Source organism: Salmo salar, chromosome 01 (assembly GCF_965601325.2).
Source record: "Salmo salar chromosome 01, fSalSal1, whole genome shotgun sequence".
Classification (NCBI taxonomy): domain Eukaryota; kingdom Metazoa; phylum Chordata; class Actinopteri; order Salmoniformes; family Salmonidae; genus Salmo; species Salmo salar.
This window is the reverse complement of record NC_138291.1, coordinates 58,771,364-58,796,019: the sequence shown is the minus strand read 5'-3', so window position 1 is coordinate 58,796,019 and position 24,656 is coordinate 58,771,364. Positions and strand designations below refer to the sequence as shown.

At 39.7% G+C, this 24,656-nt stretch overlaps 1 protein-coding gene and 1 non-coding gene across 3 annotated transcripts; both read left to right on the top strand.

The window, feature by feature from the left end:
* Positions 1-5,637: 5,637 nt before the first annotated feature.
* On the top strand, positions 5,638-5,711 carry trnaa-ugc (transfer RNA alanine (anticodon UGC)). Its single transcript has one exon. It is a non-coding gene; the product is annotated as a tRNA-Ala (tRNA).
* A 16,121-nt stretch (positions 5,712-21,832) lies between these two features.
* LOC106605981 (visual system homeobox 1) lies at positions 21,833-24,416 on the top strand. 2 transcript variants are annotated; one of them, XM_014202030.3, is made up of 5 exons: positions 21,833-22,277; positions 22,624-22,702; positions 22,845-22,968; positions 23,097-23,277; positions 23,560-24,416. In XM_014202030.3, the coding sequence occupies exons 1-5, from the start codon at positions 21,881-21,883 to the stop codon at positions 23,820-23,822; spliced, it is 1,044 nt and encodes a 347-aa protein (XP_014057505.1). In that variant the 5' UTR covers positions 21,833-21,880; the 3' UTR covers positions 23,823-24,416. The 2 variants fall into 2 exon arrangements, with proteins under 2 accessions (XP_014057505.1, XP_014057496.1); XM_014202021.3 differs by having other exon boundaries at positions 23,097-23,289.
* Positions 24,417-24,656: the final 240 nt, after the last annotated feature.

The window sequence follows — 24,656 nt, the reverse complement described above, 5'->3', positions numbered from 1 at the left end:
AAATAAGATGCCTCCTGATGCAACCTGTGGTGTGGGTCCTGGCTTTTGTTGTCTGATCTCGCAGAGGATGATTGTTTTTGTAATTTACAGTAATTCCACTGGAGGCATTCAATTTGCTTAATTTGTAATGTGTGTTATTATTGTCAGTCATTGTAGCTCAGAGTTCAGAGGTGATACACTGTATTTAGGAAAAACATAATGATTTTTGAGGTAGCCATTTCTGCGACACACTAATGTATAGGCTGTGAATTTTTTTGTATGCGACATGCTGACTTTACCATGAACCGCGAGGAAAATGCATGGACTTCAACATTTTGAGTATTGAAGAAAGGGAACCCATTTACCATTCCCAGTGTAAAATGGTGTACATTTTTTTTTTTTAAATCACAATTTTTTGGGGTTGTGTGCAAAAGTTCACAACGTGGTGTTTGAGTGTGGTCTTTTCTTTTCACTGCTGTATCTTCTACCTTGATAACATATTCATGACTAAAACACATTTTGAGTCCCTACGGAATGAAATAAATGATCATATCATGGATACAACCAATTCTGACCAGGCATCTGGTGGGGCATCCTGGGGGGATGTCAAGGAGCATATGCATAACATTAGCTGGGGAACAACTGTTTCACCTCGGGGAGGGAGAGGGTCGTAAAACCAACTGTGCTACTTCTGTTCTCCCTGTCCGAGGACTGCACGCCCCACTGCACAGCCACACAGGCTCTAGAACACAGGCCAATGCTACTCTGTGCATGGATGGTAGAAGATGGCCATGCACTCTGCCATCTGTGTTAAAAAGTCCAGTTTAGCCACAGACAGTGTAATGTGTCTCTGGAAGAAAAAAAACGTTGCAATAAGAAGGGTAATACATTATTTATATTTCTATGGGTAATACAAAAGAGAGATGTGTAAAACAAACATGATGATCGTGTAAACTCAAATGTATCCTGGAGAACATTAAATGAGAATGGTAACTGCATTGACAGTGAAGCTTTTGGCCTTCATGTAACAGTGCAAACGATATAAACAATACGTGTAATTAACTATGACCTTTGCGGACTCTTTTCTTTGCAGCATTCATTTGGGAACAGTTTATCTGAAATTAGTAATAAAAAAAAATACAAATACAAAAGAAATGCCATGTACTCTCATTGGCCACCAAGCATCTACGAATCAGCTCGTAGTTTTATTTTAGATTTCACAGACTTTTAGGAAATACTGACCTAAACGCCCCACTTGAAGGTTAAATTCATTGTCATTAATTGTGAATTAATGTTTGCGTTTTAAACCGATTTTCTTCTTATTTTCCTTTTCCCCTCTTTTCCAATCTGTTCTTAGCCTCATTTACTATAATCCTGCCACACAGTTGGTGGGGAAGGACGAAGCGGGCACACGCCTGTAAGACAGAGACAAACATTAATGGGAGGCATTACTGCCCTGGACACTTTATACACATCACCCAGTAACCCCCCTCTGCCCCTGCTTCCCTTATCCCCCCTCCCTTCCTCTGGTCTGTATTGAGGTAGTAACAGCCAGGGAACGATGAATGGCTAATGAACTTCCGATAGCACCCACCAAGGAGCATCTACAGTGCCTTTAAAGGTGAAAATGATCTATATTCAAGCCTAATGTATATTTTGCATACTTTTACTCTGTCAAACATACAATAGCTTAATGTTATTATTTTTATTTTACCCCTTTTCCCCCCAATTTCATGATATCCAATTGGTAGTTACAGTCTTGTCCCATCGCTGCAACTCCTGTACGGACTCGGGAAAGGCGAAGGTCGAGAGCCGTGTGTCCTCCGAAACACAACCCTGCCAAGCCGCACTGCTTCTTGACACCCTGCTCGCTTAACCCGGAAGCCAGCCACACCAACGTGTCGGAGGAAACACCGTACAACTGGCGACCATGTCGGCGTGCATGCGCCCGGCCTTCCACAGGAGTCGCTAGAGAACGATTGGACAAGGACATCCCGGTCGGCCAAACCCTCCCCTAACCCGGAAGATGCTGAGCCAATTGTGCATCGCCTCATGGGTCTCCCGGTTGCGGCCCGGCTGCGACACAACCCAGGATCGAATCCGGATCTGTAGTGACGCATTAAGCACTGCATTGCCTTAGACCGCTAATGTTGTTGTTTTTGAGAGATTTACATAGTCATTATTGCAGAAGAGTGAAACAAATTCAGGCTCACTTGTACAGAATTCCCTGATCGGTGACGTGGATGTAGGCTAGGGCATTTGTGGCAGGTATGCCCTCTACCAAACTTTATGGTCACGTGAGGACAGAGGGCACTCGTGGCAGGTGTGCCCTCTATTTAACTCTATATATGGCCATGCAGGTATATATAGGTATTTATATGGCAGATTTGAGGGCGCTTCCTTTCAATCTGGATCCTTCACCCAGATAGAGTTGAGCAATTGAGCACGCCAAACAATTCTCACAACAAGAAACCTACACGCATCATTGAAATAGAAACCATACAAACATACTCTACAGACCCACTGGCTAGTCCATCCTAATTAAAGCCAACCAAGTCACTATTCAAGACCGGCTACAACTGTCAATGTTCATTCCATGCCATGTAGCATCTTCCTAATCTGAATATATAAAGACATTTATAATTGCATCCCTGCCTCCGTCCTGCTCTCTAACCGGAGTCTCACAGTAAATGGGCATCGTCATAACCCTCACCTCAACCTCAACCTCAATGAGTTTGTTTCCTGGAGACTAACCCAGGTCCCTGGTAGTCTGGCCCTCTGGCCTTAGGGAGATAGGGGACTACTGCCTGCCCACTGCCCCACATGAACATACCCAACGTGGCAGATTGAAGACAGATGGGGGGTATGAGGAGCACGGGTCTTCATTTACTGAGGAGGAGGAGGAGGATGAAGAGTGGCTGAGTTGGGTCAATCTTTTTAATCATCAAATGATAACACAAGACATCTGCTGCCAGGGCCTCAGTGCCAAGGGTCTGGCGACACGTCGAGGAGTGTGCCAGGCTCCTCTAATCGCACCAAGGAATTGCTTTATTCCTCGATATTCCTGTGCGTTCACAGTTTAATCCCAATACACATCCCCCCGCACCCCCACCCCACCCCCCCACCCGCACCCCAGCCCGCACCCCCGCCCCACATACTATTTAATAATCTTGTGTAAATACTGCTGTAGATACAGGTATTATCAAAAAATGTAATGACTGGTGCAATCTGTTGTGAAAATAAATCCCCCAACCTCACAGCTTGAGTTTGGTCAGTTTTGGATAAAAGAGAGGTATAAAATATTTTTATCATGACGCTAAGCATAAAAACACATGGCTTAGTCTTTGCATGCAACCTGATAAATGTGGAACAAAAGCCAGATTTGTGTCATGGCCAGAGAATGGAATATTAGATACTAATAACTCGGTAATCCATCAGAAAAATTGTACTTTTCTATTCTTCTTCACTCGCAACATGGACCATATGCCTGGTACTGGACCATATGTGATCTTTTCTACCAGACAGAAAAGGGGCAAAAGCTAAAAAAAAAAATATTAATCCGTTGACTTTTTATAGCACAGTTATTGTTTGAATCAAGGGCAGATTTTGTTTTCATTTTTTTGGTAATACTCTTAAGGTTCCTCCCTATCACTTTCACCCAGTCTTCAACCAGTTAAAGCTGAACTCTCGCCCCTTGAGCTTAGAGAGGATTTTCAAAGCAGGTGGACATTCCTTTAATCTTATGACCACCTGATGTTTTCAATAGTTTGTAGAGAGAGAGAGGGGGGGCACTAAGCTAACACATGGATTTGTTTTAAGATGATCATACCATGGATCATTTAACTATTTTAGGACCCCTTTAGGTATCAATTTTTATATTTGATAAAACATTGAATTTGGCCTTTACTACTATAGCCCATATACATGCATTGAAGAACACATTCATAAATGGCAAAAAAGACAGTCAGAAAATAAATCATACGGACTGTATGGACGCTACAGATGTTTTCGTGAGAAGACCGATTTTCGCGGTCTCATGGTCTGACAAACACTGTTGCAGCTCAGCGACCTTACACCGCAAGGTCAACATAGGAAGGTCGGAAGGTCAACATAGGCGGATGTGGTGGATTGAGACACAGCCCTGATATCTCTAGCTTAAACTGACGGATTTTGATGTTACTTAGATTGATGCGCGGGCGCGTAAATAGACTCTTAAGAATGAGTCTCTCCATAATTGACTTGATGATCGAATTACCACACATGATCTAATTACCACACTTTGAGAAGGTGGAGAGAGAGGGAAGAGGGAAAAAAGGAGAGATGGAGAGCTATCACCCTAAGATGAACTGAGTCCAACAGACAGGTTTATGGCTGAGAGGAGAATGGCCGCATTTTGAGACTAGCTAACTGAAACAGACAGATTATTTTAATAGAAGTGGGGGGTGAAGGATGGGGGGGGGCTTCCCAACAGTCTGTTGGCTCCCCAACAGCAGTGACTCAAGAAGACCAGAATAGTATATACCTTAAGTTTGCAGGACTCCATTTCCCTCTCTCTCTCTCTCCATATCAGTCTTGAACTAAAATTTTGCCCTGATAGGAGATTGGTGAATTAGTGACCCTTTGCCTCATCAAGCAACAAAGATGCTTACAGGTCAAGGGAGAGGGGCCATTCGGAGAAATGATCAGGCAACCTATTGGGATCCATACAGATGGGCCTAATAAGGCGACTATCCGAAAATAGGGGTTCTCTGCCATGTCCCCATGCCTAGCCCCTTCTCTGTGATAGAACGTTGGAGAGACCATCTCTCTATATAAATACTGTTCTAAGGAACATGTAGGGCTACTGTATAGGAAAAAGGTAGGGGGATTCATTTCATAAAGTTCATAGAAAATAAAACTATATTAGAAATGTCCTGAACAAGCAATAGTTGAAAGCGACAGTTCTTTCAGTGCCCTTTTAGAGCAGAGATGGGCAACTTTGATGGGGGTGAGAAACACAAAAAATCTGAACTCATCATGAGTGGCCGCAGTTGCTCACGGGTCTGCGTACCCACTTTCCAAGGGGTGCAATTTGTTTTACATCTATTCCAGCTATGAACCCCATCCAGCGGGCGTCGCTATTGTCCATTTCTAAGCTTGCCAACCGCTGAAAAACATAAAGAAGAAGAGGACAACACAGAATTAGAATTGGAGACATACCGTTTTGATTTTGAACATTCATTGTGTGGAGTAAAGATAAATTGAACTGAGTACCCAACTCAAGGGTCCACTCAAAATGGCTAAGACCCAATGTTTGAGTGTGTTTTTTAATTAGCTTTTAATGGCGGCTGATATCTTGATTCCTAATAAGTCTCAACATTTCCTGTGACTCTTCAGATGATCAAAATAATGACTCCAGTCACAGCTCAGCCGTAAGCAGCGACTCTGTAGTCCACCATTGGATCTCATCACCATTCAACTGAATACCCAACTCAAAGATCCACTCAAAAAGTCTGAACTCCATTCTTTGAGCATTTAACGGTAGCTGCCATGGAGTACCATGAGGAGATCCAATGAGAAGAATAACCGGCTACGGAGACGCTGCGGATCCCAGCAGAGATACAACTGTGTAGAATAGGCTCCCTCCAGTTCTTTCTCGCTGTCTCTGAGGAGGAGGTGGTCCCGTGTGGCTCAGTTGGTAGAGCATGGTGTTTGCAACGCCAGGGTTGTGGGTTCAATTCCCACGGGGGACAAGTATGGAAAAAAAAAAAATGTAAGAAAAAAAATGTATGAAATGTATGCATTCACTACTGTAAGTCTCTCTGGATAAGAGCGTCTGCTAAATGACTCAAATGTAAATGTTACCTCTGAGCAGCAGCACTGTGATAAGGACTGGAGCCCGAGTCTGGTGCAGGAGGCCCAAGAGCACACACTGATTAAGGAGGAACAGGAGAAACTCATGACCAGTCAGGAGGAACAGCAGCCTCAAGGGCTCCTTGACACCAGGCTCCATTCACTCCTCCCTGTATGAAAAGTTAACGTGTTCAGGCGGACCCACTTCAGTCTTCCCAAACCCAGACTGTGGAGAACAGAGAGTGTTTTAGAGTGACTCTAATCCATTTCATTCTCAAATCTTTTGGCACTGTGACCCAACTAAAGGGTCTCAACATATACTTTGACCCTCCAGATAATCAAAATCCTGTCACAACTCAGTCGTAAGCAGTGATCCAGTGGGACTTGACATCAACCCACCGTTGGATCTCGACCGACCATTGGATTCCAACTTACCATTGGATCCCAAGCCACTATTGGATCCCAAACACAGTTGAGGAAACACAGCACTAAACCCAGCACCACGTTTAAAAAAACCTTACAGTGGCCTTGACTGTGGCAAATGCTTCACTCAGACTGTCTGGCTGACGACTCACGCGAGGATTCACTCAGAGGATAAAACAATTTAATTGTGGTGACTATCGAAAAATATTCAACAGCAAGAAGACCCTGAACAGGCATATACTGACTAACACAGGAGAGAAACAATTTAGCTGTTGTGAATGCGGCAGCATAGCCTAGTGGTTAGAGCATTGGCCTAGTAACTGAAAGGTTGCAAGATCAAATCCCTGAGCTGACAAGGTACAAATCTGTTGTTCTGCCCCTGAACAAAGCAGTTAACCCACTGTTCCTAGGCTGTCATTGAAAATAAGAATTTGTTCTTAACTGACTTGCCTAGTAAAAGAAATGTAAAAAATGTGGGAAAAGTTTCAATTGCAAGGGGAACTTAATTGTGCATATACTGACTCTCACAGGAGAGACATCATTTAGCTGTGGGCAGTGGCGGTTCTAGACCATTTCAACAGGGGGGGGGGGCCAAGCTGGGGCCAGTTACATTAGACGTTATTGTTGTCATATCGTTTTCTTCACTGCATTGCAGGCATTAGCAGGCAAAAGACCATGTTCATAATCATTAGTGTTCCGCGTTGCCACTGTCTAATAACGGATGTAAAAAAAGAACGATAGCAAAAATTTGTTATGTAAAAATTATTTCATACTCCACATTTAGGGGGGCCACAAGGGGGTCCAAAATTGTTGTCACAGGGGCACTGCGGAGGTCTACAATTTTCTTTCTGAGGTCTTGGCTGATTTCTTTAGATTTTCCTATGATATCAAGCAAAGAGGCACTGAGTTTGAAGGTAGGCCTTGAAATACATCCACAGGTACACCTCCAATTGACTCAAATTATGTCAATTAGCCTATCAGAAGCTTCTAAAGCCATGACATCATTTTCTGGAATTTCTCAAGCTGTTTAAAGGCACAGTCAACTTAGTGTATGTAAACTTCTGACCCACTGGAATTGTGATACAGTGAATTATAAGTGAAATAATCTGTATGTAAACAATTGTTGGAAAAATGAGATGTGTCATGCACAAAGTAATGTCCTAACCGACTTGCCAAAACTATAGTTTGTTAACAAGAATTTGTGGAGTTTTAATGACTCCAACCTAAGTGTATGTAAACTTCCAACTTCAACTGTATACTGACTCATACAGAAGATAAAACTATTCATTTGTGCTGACTGTGGGAAAAGCTTCAAAAGTAAGGGACACCTAACTGAACATAATGACTCACACAAGATACTTTTTTCCCCTATAATTGTGCTGTCAGAAGGAAAAGCTTAAGACACAAATTTATCCTGAACAGTCATATACTGTTTATCCACAAAGAAAGAAAACAGGACGAAAATGGAAAGAAGAAAGAAAATGAAGACCCAGAGATCATCTGTCAAGAGATGGGAACAAAAAGGCAGGATCAACACTGTTAGGAATGAAAAGCAAGACCTCTTTCTTGCTGTGGGTTTCAGATAAATTGATGTTATGGATTTACTTTTGTAAAACATTTAATTTCAATACAGTTTTTTATTTATTTTACAATGAAGTAATTATGAAACTGTACAGCGTATTTTAGGAAACCATGGACCATTGATTGAAGTCCAAGGAAATGCTGGATCCAGCTGGACTGCAAATACAATTGTATGGCCCTATTCAATCAAGCTTTTATGATTTCAGTTTTTTGCAACAAAGGACCGCACCTTCGGATCCATACACTCAAGGAAGTAACAAATTCATATATCTTCAAACATGGTAGAATAATTTATACTTTGGATTTAGAAACGTACTGGTTTTGAATTGTGTTATCAATGTTAAGCCACTTTTCTGCACTTTTCTTGAAGTACATATGAATAGTATTATAGAATGTGGTTCAGTTTCAAAGGTAGCCTTCATGCCAATATAATTTTACTTGTGCAAAAATGTGATCCTTGTCTGACGTTTACAGTTTTCTAACTTGACCTCATTCTAACTTTATAGAAGACAGTTGTAGTAGCACAGTCAGTTTTGATTATTCTTTATTCTACAAGTGGCCATACATTTCCGTATTGTTTCCTAAAATGCCAATTATGTCTGAATTAGCATTTTGCATACCGAAATGTTATTCAGACACTTTTGTAGAAAAATGTTGGTTAATTGAAGAGATAGCAAATTAGCATATGTGTGTGCTTTGTAGCTTTTTTGTCAGATTGGCACGTGTACCAATTATGGTTTGTGCACCAACATGGCTCCACAAAAGCATGGCTGGACGGTTGCTGCTTGGCTTGAAAGAAAGGGCTGAGACATGGTGTCAGTATGGTGGTAACCCTTAATCATTAGCCATTACTGCTAATGCCAGCCGACATGATTGTATTGTGTGTCATGTCTGGCTTGGCCTCACTTTAAGGGTGTGATTATGGACTATATAATGAGTGGGCACGCCTATTAGAAGACTGAACCCAGACTTTCAGACTACTAGGGGTCATTATAAACCATTGTCTAATTGACAAAACTTTAATCCCAGTCGAGGAGTTGTTTACATGAACAAATTAGGTTAATCTATCCTGGGCTATTTGCATAAATGTGCATTTTTTTTATAATTACTGGGCCATCGTCAGACTGCGTAGGGTTGATTTGCAGGTGGATGAAGCGTGGCCAGACTATCGTATCCTGTGCTATAGGCTCATTTAAACAATGGACCAGCAAAACAATTAACAACACAACCAAGAAGGCCTGGTCTTCAGCATCCTTTGTGCTAGTGACCTCAGGCATTATCACTGTCTGGGAGGAGAATTATAGGGCTGCAATTACTGCTATTGCTTACGATGCCCATTGGATTCAATTGTTTCAGTTATTTAAGGTCACATAGGGTAGCAAAGTAGAATTAATGTGATGAAAAACTATGTTAATTGTTTAATTTATTTAATTAAATTGTTACGGTTTTATGTTAATGTGTGGAAATATAATTCTGTACATGTAGTTGTACTGCTTTGTTGTTCTTTCTTCAAATCCATTGGTGCTTTCATGTTTTCAATGAACATTTTGGATTTACAGTGCCTTCGGAAAGTATTCAGACCCCTTGACTTTTTCCACATTTTGTAACATTACGGCCTTATTGTCAAATGGATTAAATAAAAAAATCCTCAGCAATCTACACACAATACTCAATAATGGCAAAGTGAAAACAGGTTTTTGGAAATTTTTGCAAATGTATTAAAAAGAAAAAAAAGAAATACCTTATTTACACAAGTATTGAGTCCCTTTGCTATGAGACTCAAAATTGAGCTCAGGTTTATCCTGTTTCCATTGATCATCCTTGAGATGTTTCTACAACTAGATTGGAGTCCACCTGTGAAAAATTATATTGATTGGACATGATTTGGAAAGCCACATACCTGTCTATATACAATGGCTTGCGAAAGTATTCACCCCCTTAGCATATTTCCTATTTTGTTGCCTTACAACCTGGAATTAAAATAGATTTTTTGGGGGGGTTATATCATTTGATTTACACAACATGCCTACCACTTTGAAGATGCAAAATATTTTTGGGGGTGAAACAAACAAGAAATAAGACAAAAAAACTGAAAACCTATTCAAAACTATTCACCCCCCCAAAAGTCAATACTTTGTAGAGCCACCTTTTGCAGTAATTACAGCTGCAAGTCTCTTGGGGTATGTCTCTACAAGCTTGGTAGATCTACCCATTGGGATTTTTGCCCATTCTTCAAGGCAAAACTGCTCAAGCTCCTTCAAGTTGGATGGGTTCCGCTGGTGGTCTTTAAGTCATACCACAGATTCTCAATTGGATTGAGGTCTGGGCTTTGACTACGCCATTCCAAGACATTTAAATGCTTCCCCTTAAACCACTCGAGTGTTGCTTTAGCAGTATGCTTAGGGTCATTGTCCTGCTGGAAGGTGAACCTCTGTCCCAGTCTCAAATCTCTGGAAGACTGAACCAGGTTTCCCTCAAGAATTTCCCTGAATTTAGCGCCATCCATCATTCCTTCAATTTTGACCAGTTTCCCAGTCCCTGCCGATGAAAAACATTTCCACAGCACGATGCTGCCACCACCATGCTCCACTGTGGGGATGGTTTTCTCAGGGTGATGAGAGGTGTTGGGTTTGCACCAAACATAGCGTTTTCATTGATGGCCAAAAAGCAGAAATGTTGTCTCATCTGACCAGAGTACCTTCTCCCATATGTTTTGGGAGTCTCCCACATGCCTTTTGGTGAACACCAAACGTGTTTGCTTATTCTTTTCTTTAAGCAATGGCTTTTCTCTGGCCACTCTTCCATAAAGCCCAGCTCTGTGGAGTGTACTGCTTAAAGTGGTCCTATGGACAGATACTCCAATCTCTGCTGTGGAGCTTCGCAGGTCCTTCAGGGTTATCTTTGGCCTCTTTGTTGCCTCTCTGATTAATGACCTCCTGGCCTGGTCCGTGAGTTTTGGTGGGCGGCCCTCTCTTGGCATAGGTGGGCGGCCCTCTCTTGGATATAGATACTTTGTACTTGTTTCCTCCAGCATCTTCAGAGGTCCTTTGCTGTTGTTCTGGGATTAATTTGCATTTTTCGCACCAAAGTACGTTCATCTCTAGGAGACAGAACACGTCTCCTTCCTGAGTGGTATGACGGCTGCGTGGTCCCATGGTGTTTATACTTACGTACCTTTGTTTGTACAGATGAACGTGGTACCTTCAGGCATTTGGAAATTGCTCCCAAGGATGAACCAGACTTGTGGAAGTTTACAATTTTGTTTCTGAGGTCTTGGCTGATTTCTTTTGATTTTCTCATGATGTCAAGCAAAGAGGCACTGAGTTTGAAGGTAGGCCTTGAAATACAATTGACTCAAATTATGTCAATTAGCCTATCAGAAGCACAAAGTAGATGTCCTAACCAACTTGCCAAAGCTATAGTTTGTTAACAAGCCATTTGTGGAGTGGTTGAAAAAATTGTTTTAATGACTCCAACCGAAGTGTATGTAAACTTCCGACTTCAACTGTATATACTGATATCAGGTGACAGATCATGTGACACTTAGATTGCACACAGGTGGACTTTATTTAACTAATTATGTGACTTCTGGAGGTAATTGGTTGCACCAGATCTTATTTACGGGCTTCATAGGAAAGGGGGTGAATATATATGCGCACACCACTTTACCGTTTTTAATTTAAAAATACATTTTTAAACATAATTTTCACTTCACCAATTTGGACTATTTTGTGTATGTCCATTACATGAAATCCAAATAAAAATCAATTTCAATTACAGGTTGTAATGCGACAAAATAGGAATAACGCCAAGGGGGATGAGTACTTTTTCAAGGCACTGTAAGGTCTCACAGTTGACAGTGCATGTCAGAGCAAAAACCAAGCCATGAGATCGAAGAAATTGTCAAGTAGAGCTTCGAGATAGGATTGTGTCGAGGCACAGATCTGGGGAACGGTACCCAAATATTTCTGCATCATTGAAGGTCCCCAAGAACATAGTGGCCTCCATCATTCTTAAATGGAAGACGTTTGGAACCACTAAGACTATTCCTAGAGCTGGCCGCCCAGCCAAACTGAGTAAACTGGGCAGTAGGGCCTTGTTCAGGGAGGTGACCAAGAACCCGATCGTCACTCTGAAAGAGCTCCACAGTTCCTCTGTGGAGATGGGATAACCTTCAAGAAGGACAACCATCCCTGCAGTACTCCACCAATCAGGCCTTTATGGTAGAGTGACCAGACGGAAGCCACTCCTTAGTAAAAAGCACATGACAGCCTGCTTGGAGTTTGCCAAAAGGCACCTAAAGACTGTTAGACCATGAGAAACAAGATTCTCTGGTCTGATGAAACCAAGCTTGAACTCTCTGGCCTGAATGCCGATCTAACATCTCTGTACTGTTGTTGTTGTTGTTGTTGTCATTTAACTATTACCACTGTGCCTTCAGAAAGTATTCACACCCTTTGACTTTTTACGCATTTTGTTGTGTAGCAAAGTGGGATTAAACTGGATTTAATTGTAATTTTTGGTCAACGATCTCCACAAAATACGCTGTAATGTCAAAGTGGATGAAAAATTATAATATTTATTACAAATGTATTACAAAGACAACACTAATATATCTTGATTAGATAAGTATTCTCACCCCTGAGACAATATATGTTGGAATCACCTTTGGCAGTGATTACAGCTGTGAGTCTTTTGGGGTGAGTCTCTAAGAGCTTTGCACACCTGAATTGTACAATATTTGATCATTATTCTTTTTAAAATTCTTCAGGCTCTGTCAAGTGGTTGTTGATCATTTCTAGAAGGCCATTTTCAAGTCTTGCCATAGATTTTCACGACAATTTAAGTAAAAACTGTAACTACGCCACTCAGGCACAATCAGTGTCTTTTTGGTAAGCTACTCCAGTGTAGATTGCGTTTTAGGTTATTGTCCTGCTGAAAGTTGAATTAATCTCCCAGTGTCTGTTGGAAAGCAGACTGAACCTTGGTTTTTCTCTAGGATTTTGCCTGTGCTTAGCTGTGTTCTGTTTCTTTTGATCCAAAAAACTCCCTAGTCCTTGCCGATGACACTCATATCCATAACATGATGCAGCCACCACCATGCTTGAAAATATGAAGAGTGGTACTCAGTGATGTGTTGTGTTGGATTTACCCAAAACATAACACTTCGTATTCAGGACAAAAAGTTAACTTCTTTGCCACATTTTTTGCAGTATTACTTAAGTGCCTTGTTGCAAACAGGATGCATACTTTGGAATATTTGTATTCTGTACAGGCTTCCTTCTTTTCAATTAGGTTAGTATTGTGGAAAAACTACAGTGTTGTTGATCCATCCTCAGTTTTCTCATATCACAACCATGAACCCCTGTAACTGTTTTAAAATCACCATTGGCCTTATGGTGAAATCCCTGATCAGTTTGTAACGGTTGTCGTCGGATAAAGCGGACCAAGACACAGCGGGGAAATGTGCACTCATCTTCTTTATTAATAGGACAAAGAAGGAAAAACCAAAATAAACACGTACATCAAAAAGACACACCAGCGAATAACAGTCTGGTAAGGCACAAGGCTATACACAGAACAATCTCCCACAAATTACTCAACAAACACACACCTATATATAGGACTCTCAATCAGAGGCAACTAGAAAACACCTGCCTCCAATTGAGAGTCCAACCCCAATTAACAAAACATAGAAATACAAAAGACTAGACAGAACATAGAAATACATTAACATAGAACAGTGCCCAAAACCCCCCGGAATACATAAATAAAATACCCTACTAAACAAACCACCACCCCGAACCACATAAAACAAATACCCTCTGCCACGTCCTGACCAAACTACAATAACAAATAACCCCTATTACTGGTCAGGACGTGACACAGTTTCCTTCCTCTCGGGCAACTGAGTTAGGAAGGATTCCTATATCTTAGTTACTGGGTGTATTGATACACCATCCAAAGCCTAATCAAAAACTTCAGCGTCTGCTTTTTTTTTTTTTTATTACTCATCGACCCATAGGTGCCATTCTTTGGGAGGCATTGTAAAAACTTCCCTGGTCTTTGGGGTTGAATCTGTGCTTGAAATTCACCACTCGATTGAGGGACCTTACAGATAATTGTATGTGTGGGGTAAAGACGTGCTATTCATAAAAAAATCATGTTAAACACAATTATTGAACACAGAAGGAGTTCATGCAACTTATTATGTGATTTGTTAAGCACATTTTTAATTCTGAACTTATTCAGCCTTGCCATAAGAAAGAGGTTGAATACTTATCGACTCAAAACATTTCAGATTATCAATTTTTTTTAATTTTGGAAATGTTCTACAAACATAATTCCACTTTGACATTATAGGGTATTGTGTATAGATCAATTACACAAAATCTCAATTTAGTCAGGCTGGAACACAACAAAATGTGGAAAAAATAAAAGGGTGTGAATATATTCTGAAGGCATTTTATATGCTTTTATTGTACTGTTGTTGTTGTCATCATTGTTTTCTTCTTTCTCAGAATCAATAAGTAGATATAGCGTTTATTGTAGATCAGATTTTGTTGTTCAGAGATGGGAAGTTAAACTGTTGCTACAATTAACCTTTAATATAGATTTTTGTATTAACTATAGAGCCTAAATATTCTCTGATACTGTAATAAAGTGATTGACAGGATGTCTGTTATGTTTTTGTAAAAAACGAAACAATGGAGAATAAAAAGCAACCATTGAAGGTTGTATAAAATATTTTTTACAATAGAGAAAAAGACATAAATGTATATGTTAACGTGAAAGCAAGAAGACAAGATAAATAATGAAATGTGGTCTAATGCGTCCATCACAACATGCTGTGACCTTTTGAGGATGGACTCCCCTTATTGGTGATGATTACGGACAGGAGCTGATTTTAACAGATGCAACCACGGGCCCCTTTTCAATCTATCATCAAGTCATCCAATGGAATTAACTGTAGCTGTACTTACAGAACACAAGCAATTAATTACAAAACCAAAAGCCGAGAAAACTCTAAAAATGTTAAGATATGAAAGAAAGATAAAGTACTAAACCCACAGAAATCTGGATCAGGATAAAAGCTCTGACGGCAAAGAATCTAAAAACCTTAATCTGAACATTATTCATCCCCCAAAATCAATGAATCCTCTTCTTGATATAATTATAATCCATGTTGAAAATTAAATATGACATAGGTTTCTGAAGTGAGCAGCGGTTTATGCGACCTTACATGCCATACACGCACACATGCATGCACGCACACACACACACACACACACACACACACTTTAGTAGATTTTGGATGAGCACTAAACCTTAACACTGTAAGTACATTTTTAAATCATACAATCAAAACTGAGATGGACACATTGTATACCCTTTGTAAATCTGCACATGTTTAGCAATCATTGTAGTTGCGTAATGTTTTCATTATACAGAAGATTATACTGTACTAAAGAATATATATATATGAAAATGATGTAAAAAGTGATTTTACACTCCATTAATGTGCAGTTTTCTGCTGGCAGCAGGGTGGTGTCTTGTCTGTATGTGTGCACATGCACGTGCACTTGCATGCATGCATACTGTATGTGTGTTATGTGCAACAGAGCATGCTTTAAGTGAGGTTGACAAAACTAAGACATCTGCTTCGCCTTAACCCCTAGAGTCTATTGATGCACCCGTGCATCAATCTAAGTAACATCAAATTCTGTCAGTTTAAGCTAGAGATATCTGCATGGGCTGCGTCTCAATCCGCCTGTCGCCCTTCCGCATCTGCGGTGGAAAGTGGCAGAGCTACAGCGCTGTTTGTCAGACCAGGAGACATCCCGAAAATTGGTATTCTCACAAAACCGTCTGTAGCATTTTTTTTTATATATATCTAAAGGAGTCCTAAAATTCTAAATCCGATAGCTAAGTGATCCATGGCATGACCTTCTTAAAACAATTCCTTATGTCAGCTTAGAACCCCCCTCCCCAATGGCTTACACCCTTAATGGCAGAGTTTCCTGAGATAAAGATTGCTGGAAGGGGAGTCTTAGCCAAGTAATTGTGGAGGGTGGGGTGTTCAAAGAGATGTCTCACAATGTGACTCCACATGTCTTTGAGCGCTAAATAAAGCAGTGGCATAAGAGACTGTCCTGATGCAGAGACGACAAGATCAGGAAGAGAACAGCAGGGGGTCCCTAACATTGGCTGATGAGGGAGTAAGGAGCTCTCTCCATTGCTATGTTATGACAGCAGCGTCTCATGTTCTTGGTGATTACAAATCCTGATGAATCTTAATAGAAAGGCTCAAACATCTGGACTCAGCCCAGTCGGTCTGCTTACACCACACGTTTGTCAAGTATGCACCACGAGGCCACACCCATCCGTCCATGCCCCCACCCCAGAGAGGATTTGTCCATCTGCCAGATTTGCCTTGTGTATAGTACCAAGGGTCCGTGAGGAAGAAGACTGTACATGGTCAAGAGATTTGAAATACAATGAGGTCCAGAAGTATTTGGACAGTGACACATTTTTGTTGCTTTGACTATGAGGTTAAAGTGCAAACTGTCATCTTTAATTTGAGGTTATTTTCATCTATATCGGGTGAACCGACTCGAAATTGTATATTAAAATAGTAAGAAAATGTAGTATTTGGTCCCATATTCCAAGCACACAATGATTACATCAAGTTTGTGACTCTACAAACTTGTTGGATGCATTTGCAGTTTGTTTTGGGTCTGTTTCAGATGATTTTGTGTCCAATAGAAATGAACTGTAAATAATGTATTCTGTCATTTTGCAGTCACTTTTATTGTAAATAAGAATAGAATATGTTTCTAAACACTTCTACATTCATGTGGATGCTACCGTGATTACAGATAATCACGAATGAATCGTGAATAATGATGAGAGAAAGTTACAGAGGCAGAAATATCATACCCCCCCCCCCAAAAAAAAAAGCTAACCTCCCCTATTATTGGGAATGGTTAAAGGTTAGCATGTCAAGTCAACGGGTATGAATACTTTCTGAAGGCACTGTATAGGTCAGGAACGTGGCCCATCTATAAATCAAACAACCTCCACGTGCCAGGGATAGCCAGAGAAAATTAGAGCAAAATGCCATTTTTGATGTTATGTTCTTTTAAGAGTTTATTAATCTTGGCTGTGGAGAATCACCTAGAAATATTATCTGGAAAATAATGAGCAGATAACTTTTACTGATTAGCTTAATACCATGTAATCCCATTTGATGACACCATGAAACCTAGTCTTGCAATCTGGCCTTTAAAATCATGTTTTTTCCCCCTCCGCTCAATTCACTCCAAGCACCCTTTTAAGGGAAATGGGATGTTTTATTCGGAGTATTTTAAGGGTGTTATTTCCATCAAATTAAAGAGGGTGTTGTGTTTATTTAATTTTCCTAAATTTACCCCGTGTTAACTTTAAGATTCTGCTATATGGGTTTAGAAACTGCTGAAACAAATTGAATACCAATCCTGGTAGCTTGGGTTTACAGGCCTGCATAGATTCTTATTGCCCCTCTTGTCGTTATTTTCGATGCAGTACGCCTAATAATTGTTACTGCGTGCCCACAAGTCTAATGCATACTGACTCGTTGAGGACATTGATTTAATCTTATGGGATGAGAATAAATCATTTTATGTTACTTACCTCTTAATTGACATTGAAAAAGCTTATCTGATGTTAACTGAGGATTATCCTGAATCATCTTTTACTATTTTACATCGTTTGAAATTCGGATAATTCGATGTTAGGATGGCTCACTTCTTATCGCCAATAACTGAATTCGCAGCCTATCATGTTCAAATCCCACTATTTTCCGACTATAAACGAACTAGTAGCTATTTACAACCATGTCGATCTAAGGCTGTGTGAAAAACACATCACGTGCTCTATGGTGGATACGTGCCCTAAAAGCAGATTTCACACAGCTCTGTATTCAAATGATAGATTAAACAAATGTAATGCATTTGGTGTAATTATCTTGGTTAAGACGATTTCTAGAATTGCTTTTTAAATCAGAGACCGACTCGATACACTTTCGCCTCCTTAAATGAAAAGTCATTGGGCAGACGAGGACGTTTTTTTTAATATACCTGCAGCAAAACACACCCCCTCCACTCAATCCGATGGGATTAGCATCATTTGGTCATAATTTCCCCAATTACTTGTACACATAAGGAGTTTCGTTTTCTCCCGAGACCTCAGAATTAACTTTAACTGCAGAAATAAAGATAATACTACCGTCCATGTCAAAACAATCTTATCCTAATATCTATTCAGACAGGAAATTTGGTGAAGGGTCAGATTACAAACTTTATTTAGAACAGCAGATTTTCTCGAAATATGGTTTGCTCAGGCCTCAGTGAAAGTGTACTAAGAGGCCCACTGGGCACAGATGTCAGTTCAACGTCTAGTTTTGATCTACATTTGGTTGAGTTGTCAACTAACGTGAATTCAACGTGAAATCAACGAAAAAATGTCACCATGTCATTGGATTTAGGTTAAAAGATGGGTGAAAAATTGACGAAATTCCTTTACATTGATGACTTCAGAAGATGGGTTGTTCTTGAATTGTGGTGGCATTTGAAATCCCTTTCCTTTGCAACCATGAAAAACACTTTCAAATTACAAATAGTTACACATCATACAGAGATGTAGGATCTTCATTTGAGCCAGTTTGATACAGCAGGAAAATAATCCTGCAGCAACAGCAAATATGAATTATTACGTGGATTATAATTCAGTCTAAAATTTCTAAATGGAAATTTCAAGCTTCAGAAGTCTCTCTAGAGACAGCAGGAGCGGTAGAGATACTCTCAAAGATCGGCTATGAAAAAGCCAACTGACACTTACTCTTGTGTTACTGACTTGTTGCACCCTCGACAACTAATGATTATTATTATTTGACCATGCTGGTCCTTTATGAACATTTGAACATCTTGACCATGTTCTGTTATAATCTCCACCCGGCACAGCAAGAAGAGGACTGGCCACCCCTCAGAGCTTGGTTCCTCTCTAGGTTTCTTCCTAGGTTCTGGCCTTTCTAGGGAGTTTTCCTAGCCACCGTGCTTCTACACCTGCATTGCTTGCTGTTTGGGGTTTTAGGCTGGGTTTCTGTACAGCACTTTGAGATATCAGCTGATGTAAGAAGGGCTATATAAATAAATTTGATTTGATTTGATTTGTAATACACTACAAGTTTACAATTCCTGCATTCTTAGGGTAATCAAATTGGCTCATCCCAGTCATGTATAAAGTTGTAGTGACATGTTTTTGGATTATATAGATGTCTATCTATTATTTTTAATGCTATAACATTTTAAAAAACGATTAAATATATTTTACAGATCAATAAACGCAAGGAACGCTATTAAAAGACAATTTTTTTACTAGTATAATTTCTGTCTCTCAGTTTTATGTCATTGGTGTTACCACCTTGAAAATCACTCATTACAAAGATATACAAGGACCTTGATCATTCCCTCCAGTGGCAAACCGTTATCGCGGGGAGGGGTCTGTATTAAATAGAATAATTAGCTAATCACACCCTGAATTGTAAGATTCCATTGATCATTTGGTGTGTCTTAATCCAAAGTGCCACTTGGTGTTACTCACTTTATAAGGAGGGAAATAACACTGTGAGCAAAATTATTAATCATATAACTTTAGTAAATCATTTTTAAAAAGGTTGGGTATGCTTGATTCTAAGGTTAATGACCTTAGAAAATCCTCAATAACCAAAATGTCTCATCGGTGTTAGTACTCTTTCACTGCTGGTGGTCACAATGTTATCATAATAGTACAAATTATTTAAGGGAAGGCACCACACCATAAAAGGGTCTATTTTTCCCTTATTCATATCACAGTTGAATAAAGACACCGATATAATACTTTTTTGTATTACAACTTTTCTGAAATATTGTATTATATGCAAATGAGGCGATATCTCATTAAAAATGTGCATATTTGAATCTACTGCAAATCTGTTTTTCTGGACACTGGATGAAGTCAGCTTAAATATTTTGGTTTCATCATTTTGTTATGGAACTTGTATAAAGCAGCTTGTGGATATATACTTTGTCATATTTATATCTGTAAATTACTAAACCATGTACATAAACAGCATTTTGGGCACATATTTCCAACATCTTTTTGGCACATTTGACAACATATAAACAATTCCCTCCATACAAGTTTGGCGACTATATCGAATGATAACCTAACAAAATGTGGTGAATACAGATCCTTCTGAAGCTGACTTTTTATTGCTGGGTTGTGGGAAGAGTCTGACTTTCAGGAAATGGCAGTAACATATAAAAACAATTAATTTAGCCTACCAAACGCCAAAAACCTATTTAGACCCAGTCACAATCTCTTCAAAGTAAGTTACTACATATAGTCCAGTTTGCAACATTCTCTATGTAATGGGGTTTTAAATTATGTTAAAATGCATGACGTTTTGACAGTGTTATGGAGTACCAAACCTGCCATAATTATAAATAAATGAATAAATAAATGTACACATACAGTAAATAGATAAATACATTAATATATACATGAATTCACATATAAATACATAAATGCACACATAAATAGATAAACACTGTAATTATTTAATGAATCCCACTTTCATTTTATTAATTTATATTATTTCAACATTTATTTATTGCTGTATTTTTTCCTCCAATATGATAAGGAGGGGGTGTCAAGTAAACATATGTGGGTGGTATCTAACATCATTGGTGGATCAATGTCATGGTGCACTGCTCAATTGGATTTGCCTGGGGTGTGTTCAGTATGACAGAACAGTGTTTAGGTTAGTATTTTGTCTCTATTTATGTGTTCGTATATTTATTTATTTTTAATTACGGTAGGTTTGGTCCTCCATAGAGGGTAGTATAATAAACAAAATAAAATATACATTTACATCAAGTTTTTGACATGTTTAAGGTTACTATTTGCAAGTGCTAATATTAAATGACTAAAGTATATGGAAAAAATGTAATTTCATCCTTCAAGTCATTAAGCTGCCATATTAGTTGATTTACAATGGAAGATGTACCCAAATACATTTAAATAAATAAAAATACCGGAAAAAAAGTTTTTTTGTAGAGGTCTTGATTATGGAACAGGTTGCAGCTGGTGGGGATCTGCTCTGACTCCAGCACACCTGTCTCCGCCCACACAATCACACACACACAGAGAGAGAGAGAGAGAGAGAGAGAGAGAGAGAGAGAGAGAGAGAGAGAGAGAGAGAGAGAGAGAGAGAGAGAGAGGGAGAGAGTACTGGGGGAGTGGCGGCAGGTCAAGGAGACACAGGATGAGCAGTAGAGGGTGTTGCAGGAGCAGATGTGACAAACTGAAGATGTAAAATCAACGTGATAACAAATGGAAGCTTAACAGCATTTCACTCACAAAATTGACCTACAACAGGCTACCCTTTGTAGAAAGTTTATCATTGTACTTTTGCATTGCATATGGGTCATTCTTAAATTGAGGTGATATTTGGGCTAGACTAGTCCTAGTCAAGAGGCTATTCTCACATTTTCACTGCACAGGCAAACAGCGGTTTTCGTTAGGATAGTATGTTTCCTCATCTACAAATGAATAAAATAAATAAGCATCACTGAGCAATGACCATAGCGCAACAACAGCAGATTGAGATAAAACGAAGGTTGATCATTGAAAAATGTCTATAAAAATGTAAAATAAAGTGTATTTTTTAAGATGTAAAGCATGCACTATTGTTTAGCTGGAGACCTACATAAATGCCATTTGACATCAGAGAAGAACACTTAGGACCAGTTCAGATAGAGGGGACAGAGGATAAAATCCTTATCGGATTTGAGTCAAAATTGGTGGCAATTAATCCTTAAGGATGGAAAAAGGGAAACGCCTCCTTTCGGTTTGACGGGTCAGGTTCGCTCTGATTGGTCACTGGAGGGTATCCCGGGACACAACACAGGGATAAATTGTCCTCCCATATGCCTGCCACCTCATCACCCAAGCCGCAGAGAAAAGAGAAGTATAGCGCTTTACAATGACAACCATGACAGGAAGAGAGGATGGCGCTGAGGAAAAGCCCAAAGTCAAGATGCTTGCGCCTGCATTCGGGATCGATAAATCACGACTTCATGGTTCTGGGTTTAGGTCTAAAGGCTTTGCCATCACGGACCTACTGGGTCTTGAAACGGATCTCCAGCCTCGCCCATCCGGACCTTATGGAGTAGGAGGACACGGGGATGTTCAGAGCGCTGGGATGGGATTCCCTTTCGCTGGAGGATCCTTGCCTCTTGGTCTGGGGTTCCTATGCAGTTTGGCGGCTCAGCAACCTCCGGGGGCCCCCTGCTTCCTACCGAGTCACATACCCCTCCTTCAGTCCCGGACGGAGAGCCATTTCATGCAGAATTTGGAGCAACAAAGAGACGCCTACTCTGGTACAGCTCATTTCAAATGGTTGACTTTACAGTTACAGTTAGCTGTCCACTTAGCATGTATTCTCAGGGGGTGCTGAAACCTCATGTAGCTCAATGTACTTAAAATATTCAATGCATTCAAGATTGACGTAGCATAATTTTATCTCTCAAAATTAAGATGTTGATTGAATGTTAAACCTATCCAAAATAACAATTTTCGTCTCGCGCTAAATTTGATGTCTCTATATTCCATTTATAAGCACTCTATTTATTTAACTTTTCTGTACAATTATAACATCATTTATATGTTGAATTTGCGTTTGATTATTTTTCTCTAATAGCCTATATGTTTCCCTTTTATTTTAAGATGACGAATGTCTCTCTGGTGAACGAAACGATTCGAAAAACTCAGGGAACTCACAGAAGAGAAAGAAAAGGAGGCACAGGTTGGTACATATGACGTAGTTTTATTGCGCCAGAGCAAAAAGAGAAATTGAGTAGGCTATTACATTAAATAACTACAACGAATGCCTTTAGGACGCCGGTTTAACAAATGCTTTCAATAAAATAAAATACTATCCATTACAGAACTGTGTTCACTTCTCATCAACTGGAGGAGCTGGAAAAAGCATTCCATGAGGCACATTACCCAGACGTGTATGCCAGGGAAATGTTAGCAATGAAGACAGAATTGCCTGAGGACAGAATACAGGTAGGCTATTTATAGCAACATGTAGGTTACTACAAGGCTGAACGGGCGTGTAAACTTACAGTTGCCTTATTCAAATAGTTTCATCTGCAAAATGTTCCAAATATCTAACATTTGGGCCTATTTTTCAGGTATGGTTTCAGAATCGTCGGGCCAAGTGGAGGAAACGTGAGAAGTGCTGGGGACGCAGCAGTGTGATGGCAGAGTATGGGCTCTACGGTGCCATGGTCCGCCACTCCATCCCTCTGCCAGAATCAATCATCAACTCCGCCAAGAGCGGGATGATGGGCTCCTGCGCTCCCTGGCTTCTAGGTGAGCCAGCAGGTTGTTTGCTTTATTAATAATATAAGACTCAAATATGTATTTAATCACTTGAATACATAGCTGAGATGTGTTTTGTATCCGTACAATGTTTGATGGACATTCAGCCAACATATTTCATAACGTATACATTATAACGATAAAGGTCTAAATGTTAGGCCAACATTTTCGTTTACAGATAGACCTATAGGCCTAATGTCTATTTATTTTTGCTTTATTTTTCTATAGGCTGCGCTGAGACTAATTGTTTTTCATTTTTATCACTTTACGCAGGAATGCACAAGAAGTCCATGGATATAGTAAAGAAGTCCCCAGGAATGCCAGAGTTTACACACTCGGATACTAACTCCGAGGAAACTAAAGGGAAAGACAGCGACATGTCCTGGCCAAATCGCTCTCGTGGTATAGACGACAGTGATGACATGGCAATAGACCTATCCAGCACCTCTAAGCAGGACAGCAGCAAGAGCACTTTGAAGTCAGCGTCGCCCCAAAGGGATTCCATTCGCAACAGTGATTTAGACGATGAAAGCTAAATAAATGCCAATCCCCGTTGCAGACAGTGAGCTTGGACATTTGCCTGGAAATTATGCTCACTTGGAAGACAATTATTTTCCAAAGATACGCAACATTCCCATCACATTAGGGGTGTACAGTGTAGTTGTCTTATTTCTTAATATTTGTATTTGGACATATGTTTTATAAAGTTGTTTGGTTTCAAATATAAGATCATATTTAATGTTTTATTCCGTGCTATAGGCAACTTTTGTTTAATTTGTGTGTTGTTGAAATAATATTTCAAAAAAGAAGAGAGAGGACCACGGAGAGGACATTTAACCTCTTCTCCCGCAGAAACGTGTTACACGATAAATCAAAATGCAATTTCTCTAAAAACAATTAGTGAAAATGTACAAACCTTAGGCCTACATCTCATTTCATCTTTTTGAAAGGTGATGGTTAGGGTGTAAGCCTATCAAATGGCACAATTATGAAGCACTTTAGTTGTGTTGATACTGAATGTCATTCAGAGGTCAATTTCACCGCAATGACAGGAATAATAACAACATTGTAATAACAGCAATATCAGGAAAACAGTACCTGGATAAATAAATAAAAATATTTTTGGGAAATGGTGTATTTTTATTGATTTGTTCGTATAGGCCTACCTTCATTCACTTGATGTAGCCTAAATAACGTTATTGGTTCCACAAATCTGTTTTAATTGTAGGATTTACATGGGTTAAAAAGACAGAAGTTAATGCAGTAAGGAACCCAGTTACCCAGTTGCGATGTAAATTAAGCATTACAATGATCATACCAAATGCATCGCCTTTCTAAATGTTTCCCGAATAAGCACGTAGAGAGAACGT